Here is an 8,169-nt window from a genome sequence, read left to right on the forward strand (position 1 = left end):
TGAGTTCCGTTTGTTGTCGTAGCCAGGATGTGTTCTTGGCCTCGGTCCATCGCCACGGAAACAGAACCCGATGACGATGAGTGTGAATCGTCCATCCCTGTGTGTGTGTGTGTGTGTGTGTGTGTGTGTGTGTGTGTGTGTGTGTGTGTGTGTGTGTGTGTGTGTGTGTGTGTGTGTGTGTGTGTGTGTGTGTGTGTGTGTGTGTGTGTGTGTGTGTGTGTGTGTTTGTCCTAGAGGTGTGATTGTGAACAGATGTTTCCCCAGATTTCTTGATTATAGAGAATATGTTTCTGAATTGCTTGACTGCTGCCAATCTCTCACTCTCTCCCCTCTCCCTCCTCTCTCTTCCTCCTCCCTCCTCCTCTATCTCCTCTCCCTCCCCTTCTCCCTCCCCCTCTCCCTCCTCCTTCTCTCTCCCTCCCCCCTCTCTCTCCCTCCTCCCTTCCCCCTCCTCTCTCTCCCCCTCTCTTCCCTCCCGCCCCCCCCTCTCTCCCCCCCTCCTCCTCCTCCCTCATCTCTCTCCCTCCCCCTCTCCATCCTCCCTCCCCTCTCTCTCCCTCCTCCCTCCCCTCCTCTCTCTCCCTCCCTCCCTCCTCTCTCTCTCTCCCTCCTCCCTTCCCCCTCCTCCTCTCTCCCTTCTCCCCCCCCTCTCTCCCCCTCTCCATCCTCCCTCCCCCCTCTCCCTCCCCCTCTCCCTCCTCCCTCCCCCTCTCCCTCATCTCTCCCCCTCCCCCCTCCCCTCTGCCTCTCCCTCTCCCTCTCCCTCTCTCCTCCCTCCTCCCTCCTCCCTCCTCTCCCTCCCCCTCTCCCTCTCCCTCCCCCCCTCCCCCTCTCCCTCCACCCCTCCCCCTCCTCCCTTCTCTCCCTCTAGGTGATGCTAGCAGAACATAAGAACAGAGAGGAGCTGTACGCCATAAAGATCCTGAAGAAGGATGTGGTGATTCAGGATGACGATGTGGAGTGCACCATGGTGGAGAAGAGAGTGCTGGCCCTGTCTGGGAAACCTCCCTTCCTCACACAGCTCCACTCCTGCTTCCAGACCATGGTAAACACACACACGCACACGCACACACACACACACACACACACACACACACACACACACACACACACACACACACACACACACACACACACACACACACACACACACACACACCATCACCAACAGTAGTTAATCCTCCCCAGACAGTAATTTCCTGACCAGAGGACGAAAGGCTCCTTAGCACGTCCGGTGAACGGTCAGGGTTCCATAGCCGCAGGCAGAACAGTTGAAACTGGAGCAGCAGCACGGCCAGGTGTACTGGGGACAGCAAGGAGTCATCATGCCAGGTAGTCCTGAGGCATGGTCCTAGGGCTCAGGTCCTCCAAGAGAGAAGGAGAGAATTAGAGAGAGCATACTTAAATTCACACAGGACACCGGATAAGACAGGAGAAGTACTCCAGATATAAAAGACTGACCCTACATTTACATTTACATTTAAGTCATTTAGCAGACGCTCTTATCCAGAGCGACTTACAAATTGGTGCATTCACCTTATGATATCCATATATGATATTCATCCTCCGCTGTCCTGGCGTCGTGAGGGAGTTTGTTCCACCATTGGGGTGCCAGAGCAGCGAACAGTTTTGACTGGGCTGAGCGGGAACTGTACTTCCTCAGAGGTAGGGAGGCGAGCAGGCCAGAGGTGGATGAACGCAGTGCCCTTGTTTGGGTGTAGGGCCTGATCAGAGCCTGAAGGTACGGAGGTGCCGTTCCCCTCACAGCTCCGTAGGCAAGCACCATGGTCTTGTAGCGGATGCGAGCTTCAACTGGAAGCCAGTGGAGAGAGCGGAGGAGCGGGGTGACGTGAGAGAACTTGGGAAGGTTGAACACCAGACGGGCTGCGGCGTTCTGGATGAGTTGTAGGGGTTTAATAGCACAGGCAGAGAGCCCAGCCAACAGCGAGTTGCAGTAATCCAGACGGGAGATGACAAGTGCCTGGATTAGGACCTGCGCCGCTTCCTGTGTGAGGCAGGGTCGTACTCGGCGAATGTTGTAGAGCATGAACCTACAGGAACGGGTCACCGCCTTGATGTGAGTTGAGAACGACAGGGTGTTGTCCAGGATCACGCCAAGGTTCTTAGCACTCTGGGAGGAGGACACAATGGAGTTGTCAACCGTGATGGCGAGATCGTGGAACGGGCAGTCCTTCCCCGGGAGGAAGAGCAGCTCCGTCTTGCCGAGGTTCAGCTTGAGGTGGTGATCCGTCATCCACACTGATATGTCTGCCAGACATGCAGAGATGCGATTCGCCACCTGGTTATCAGAGGGGGGAAAGGAGAAGATTAATTGTGTGTCGTCTGCATAGCAATGATAGGAGAGACCATGTGAGGATATGACAGAGCCAAGTGACTTGGTGTATAGCGAGAATAGGAGAGGGCCTAGAACAGAGCCCTGGGGGACACCAGTGGTGAGAACACGTGGTGCGGAGACAGATTCTCGCCACGCCACCTGGTAGGATGCAACCTGTCAGGTAGGACGCAATCCAAGCGTGGGCCGCGCCGGAGATGCCCAACTCGGAGAGGGTGGAGAGGAGGATCTGATGGTTCACAGTATCGAAGGCAGCCGATAGGTCTAGAAGGATGAGAGCAGAGGAGAGAGAGTTAGCTTTAGCAGTGCGGAGCGCCTCCGTGACACAGAGAAGAGCAGTCTCAGTTGAATGACTAGTCTTGAAACCTGACTGATTTGGATCAAGAAGGTCATTCTGAGAGAGATAGCAGGAGAGCTGGCCAAGGACGGCACGTTCAAGAGTTTTGGAGAGAAAAGAAAGAAGGGATACTGGTCTGTAGTTGTTGACATCGGAGGGATCGAGTGTAGGTTTTTTCAGAAGGGGTGCACCTCTAGCCCCTCTAGCCCCCCGACACATAAACTACTGCAGCATAAATACTGGAGGCAGGAGGGGTCAGGAGACACTGTGGCCCCATCCGATGATACCCCCGGACAGGGCCAAACAGGAAGGATATAACCCCACCCACTTTGCCAAAGTACAGCCCCCACACCACTAGAGGGATATCTATACCACAAATTATGTGCAAATTATCTATTCTATTCTCTCTCTCTCTCTCTCTCTCTCTCTCTCTCTCCTCTCTCTCTCTCTCTCTCTCTCTCTCCTCCTCTCTCTCCTCTCTCTCCTCTCTCCTCTCTCTCTCTCTGCCTCTCTCTCTCTCTCTCTCTCTCTGTCTCTCTCTCTCTCTGTCTCTCTCTCTCTCTCTCTCTGTCTCTCTCTCTCTCTCTGTCTCTCTCTCTCTCTGTCTCTCTCTCTCTCTCTCTCTGTCTCTCTCTCTCTCTCTGTCTCCTCTCTCTCTCTCTCTCTCTCTGTCTCTCTCTGTCTCTCTCTCTCTCTCTCTCTCTCTTCCTCTCTCTCTCTGTCTCTGTCTCTCTCGCTCTATCTCTCTCTCTCTCTCTTTCTTTATCTCTCCCCACTCTCTCTCTCTCCAGGACAGGTTATATTTTGTGATGGAGTATGTCAACGGAGGAGACCTCATGTTTCAGATCCAGCATGTCGGCAAGTTCAAGGAACCTCACGCTGTGTGAGTATAAACACACGGCCACACACACACACACACACACACACACACACACACACACACACACACACACACACACACACACACACACACACACACTGTGTGAGTTTACAGAGTATACAGGTCCAATCCCAAATCGAGCCCTAAGCCATTAATCAAATCAAATCAAAATCAAATCAAACTTTATTTGTCACATGCGCCGAACACAACAGTTTACTTACAAGCCCTTAACCCACAATGCAGTTCAGGAAGAGTTAAGAAAATATTTACCAACACATTCAAATAACAATAACGATGCTATATCTTCTCTGGGATATGTGGGACGGTAGCGTCCCGCCTCGACAACAGCCAGTGAAATCTCAGGGCGCCAAATTCAAAACAACAGAAATATCATAATTAAAATTCCTCAAACATACAAGTATTATACACCATTTTAAAGATAAACTTCTTGTTAATCCCACCACAGTGTCCGATTTCAAAAAGGCTTTACGGCGAAAGCATACCTTGCGATTATCTGAGGACAGCGCCTAATCACAAAAAACAAACAAACAGTTTTCCAGCCAAAGAGAGGAGTCACAAAAAGCAGAAATAGAGATAAAATTAATCACTAACTTTTGATGATCTTCATCAGATGACACTCATAGGACTTCATGTTACACAATTACATGTATGTTTTGTTCGATAAAGTTCGTATTTATATCCAAAAATCTCAGTTTACATTGGCGTGTTACGTTCAGTAATGTTTTGCCTCCAAAACATCTGGTGAATTTGTAGAGAGTCACATCAAATTACAGAAATACTCATCATAAACATTGATAAAATATACAAGTGTTTCACATAGAATTAAAGATAAACTTCTCCTTAACGCAACCGCTGTGTCAGATTTCAAAAAAACTTTACCGGAAAAGCACACCATGCGATAATCTGAGTACAGCGCTCCGCCACCAAAACAAGCCATACAGACATCCGCCATGTTGTGGAGTCAACAGAAGTCAGAAATAGCATTATAAATAAATAAATATTCGCGGTCGTGGACGGAGCAATTCCTTTACCAGGCCGTGACGTAACCAGTCAGGATGCTCTCGATGGTGCAGCGGTAGTATTTGGAGAGGACCCGGGGCGGCGTGCCATATTTCTTCAGCCGCTTTAGGAAGTAGAGATGCTGTGATGTTGTTGATCAACGACGAGTCCTCTGTGATGTGGGAACGCCGAGGAAACTCTAAAACTCGTGACTCTCTCTAAGACAGTCCTCTGTGATGTGGGAACGCCGAGGAAACTCTAAAACTCGTGACTCTCTCTAAGACAGTCCTCTGTGATGTGGGAACGCCGAGGAAACTCTAAAACTCGTAACTCTCTCTAAGACAGTCCCGTTGATGTGGATCGCGGCATGTTCCCTCCCTTCACTTCCTGAAGTCAACTTTTGTTTTGCTGTCGTTGAGGGAGAGGTAGTTGTCACGACAACAACACAATGCCAGTTCATTTACCTACCTCCCGATAGGCTCCCTCCCTATACTCGTCGTTGTTGGTTATCAGGCCTTACACCCGCGGTGTCGTCAGCGAACTTGATGACGGTGTTTGGTGTGCGGTGCAAAGCCACGCTGTCGTAGCTGAACAGGAAGTACAGCAGAGGACTTGAGGACACACTCCCGTCAGGAAGTCCTGGATCCAGTTTTCAGAGGGTGACGTTCCAGGCTCAGGGCTCTGAGCTCGGTGTCCACCTAGGAGGGAACAATAGTGTCGAACGCTTTGAACTGTAGTCAACGCGGACGGCGTTGTCACGTAGGTGTTCCTCTCGTCCAGACGTGTTCACGGCCGTGTTGACTGGGGAAGGAAATGGCATCTTTCGGGCATCTACTCACCTCTGTCTTTGAGCGTAGGTTTGAGGGGTCGATATGTGATTGGGCCGTTCGACAGACATGTTTGCTACGTCCTGTTGATCTTATCAGATATACTGTAAGTATGGATACAGCTTCATCTCTCTCCTCTCTTCTCCTCTCCTCTCCTCTCCTCTCCTCTCCTCTCCTCTCCTCTCCTCTCCTCTCTCTCTCTCTCTCTCTCTCTCTCTCTCTCTCTCTCTCTCTCTCTCTCTCTCTCTCTCTCTCTCTCTCTCTCTCTCTCTCTCTCTTGCTTTCCCTCTCCCTCTCCCTCTCCCTCTCCCTCTCCCTCTCCCTCTCCTCTCCTCTCCTCTCCTCTCCTCTCCTCTCCTCTCCTCTCTCTCTCTCAGGTTCTACGCAGCAGAGATTGCCATAGGACTGTTCTTCCTTCATCTGAAAGGAATCATTTACAGGTGAGTCTTTCGTACCAACATCATCTCAGACAGAGATACTCATCACAACATCATCTCAGACCGAGATACTCATCACAACATCATCTCAGACAGAGATACTCATCACAACATCATCTCAGACAGAGATACTCATCACAACATCATCTCAGACAAAGTTACTCATCACAACATCATCTCAGACAGAGATACTCATCACTACATCATCTCAGACAAAGATATTAATCACAACATCATATCAGACAGAGATACTCATCACAACATCATCTCTGACAAAGATACTCATCACAGTTTCTCAGACAAAGATATTCATCACAACATCATCTCAGACAGAGATACTCATCCCAACATCATCTCAGACAAAGATATTAATCACCTCATCATCTCTGACAAAGATAGTCATCACAACATCATCTCAGACAGAGATACTCATCACTACATCATCTCAGACAAAGATAGTCATCACAACATCATCTCAGACAGAGATACTCATCACAACATCATCCCAGACAGAGATATTCATCACAACATCATCTCAGACAGAGATACTCATCACAACATCATCCCAGACAGAGATATTCATCACAACATCATCTCAGACAGAGATACTCATCACAACATCATCTCAGACAGAGATACTCATCACAACATCATCTCAGACAGAGATACTCATCCCAACATCATCTCAGACAGAGATACTCATCACTACATCATCTCAGACAGAGATACTCATCACAACATCATCTCAGACAGAGATACTCATCACTACATCATCTCAGACAGAGATACTCATCACAACATCATCTCAGACAGAGATACTCATCACAACATCATCTCAGACAGAGATACTCATCACAACATCATCTCAGACAGAGATACTCATCACAACGTCATCTCAGACAGAGATACTCATCACAACATCATCTCAGACAGAGATACTCATCACTACATCATCTCAGACAGAGATATTCATCACAACATCATCTCAGACAAAGATATTCAGCAGCCTTGGCAGGAACTAAGAGTACTATATATAACTATAGGGAGGACTATAGGGAGAGTCTGAGAGTCTAGTATGTCTCTGTGTTGTCTCCTGTAGGGATCTGAAGCTGGACAACGTGATGCTGGATGCAGAGGGACACATTAAGATAGTATGTCTCTGTGTTGTCTCCTGTAGGGATCTGAAGCTGGACAACGTGATGCTGGATGCAGAGGGACACATTAAGATAGTATGTCTCTGTGTTGTCTCCTGTAGGGATCTGAAGCTGGACAACGTGATGCTGGATGCAGAGGGACACATTAAGATAGTCTGTCTCTGTGTTGTCTCCTGTAGGGATCTGAAGCTGGACAACGTGATGCTGGATGGAGAGGGACACATTAAGATAGTCTGTCTCTGTCTTGTCTCCTGTAGGGATCTGAAGCTGGACAACGTGATGCTGGATGCAGAGGGACACATTAAGATAGTATGTCTCTGTGTTGTCTCCTGTAGGGATCTGAAGCTGGACAATGTGATGCTAGATGCAGAGGGACACATTAAGCTAGTATGTCTCTGTGTTGTCTCCTGTAGGGATCTGAAGCTGGACAACGTGATGCTGGATGCAGAAGGACACATTAAGATAGTCTGTCTCTGTGTGTTGTCTCCTGTAGGGATCTGAAGCTGGACAACATGATGCTGGATGCAGAGGGACACATTAAGATAGTCTGTCTCTGTGTTGTCTCCTGTAGGGATCTGAAGCTGGACAACGTGATGCTGGTTGCAGAGGGACACATTAAGATAGTCTGTCTCTCTGTGTTGTCTCCTGTAGGGATCTGAAGCTGGACAACGTGATGCGGGATGCAGAGGGACACATTAAGATAGTCTGTCTCTCTGTGTTGTCTCCTGTAGGGATCTGAAGCTGGACAACGTGATGCTGGATGCAGAGGGACACATTAAGATAGTCTGTCTCTCTGTGTTGTCTCCTGTAGGGATCTGAAGCTGGACAACGTGATGCTGGATGCAGAGGGACACATTAAGATAGTCTCTCTGTGTGTTGTCTCCTGTAGGGATCTGAAGCTGGACAACGTGATGCTGGATGCAGAGGGACACATTAAGATAGTCTGTCTCTGTGTTGTCTCCTGTAGGGATCTGAAGCTGGACAACGTGATGCTGGATGCAGAGGGACACATTAAGATAGTCTGTCTCTCTGTGCTGTCTCCTGTAGGGATCTGAAGCTGGACAACGTGATGCTGGATGCAGAGGGACACATTAAGATAGTCTGTCTCTGTGTTGTCTCCTGTAGGGATCTGAAGCTGGACAACGTGATGCTGGATGCAGA

General features: G+C 49.1%; 1 protein-coding gene across 1 annotated transcript in view; it reads left to right on the top strand.

Annotated features, from left to right (window-relative positions):
- Positions 1-871: 871 nt before the first annotated feature.
- LOC129844720 (protein kinase C beta type-like) overlaps positions 872-8,169 on the top strand; it is a gene marked incomplete at its 5' end in the record, with an annotated part of 31,221 nt that continues 23,923 nt past the window's right edge. Inside the window, 3 exon segments of the mRNA XM_055912769.1 lie at positions 872-1,045; positions 3,482-3,573; positions 5,795-5,857. Of these exon segments, the coding sequence (XP_055768744.1) occupies positions 872-1,045; positions 3,482-3,573; positions 5,795-5,857 (329 nt within the window).

The sequence above is a fragment of the Salvelinus fontinalis genome, unplaced genomic scaffold, assembly GCF_029448725.1.
Source record: "Salvelinus fontinalis isolate EN_2023a unplaced genomic scaffold, ASM2944872v1 scaffold_0209, whole genome shotgun sequence".
NCBI classification, from domain to species: Eukaryota; Metazoa; Chordata; class Actinopteri; order Salmoniformes; family Salmonidae; genus Salvelinus; species Salvelinus fontinalis.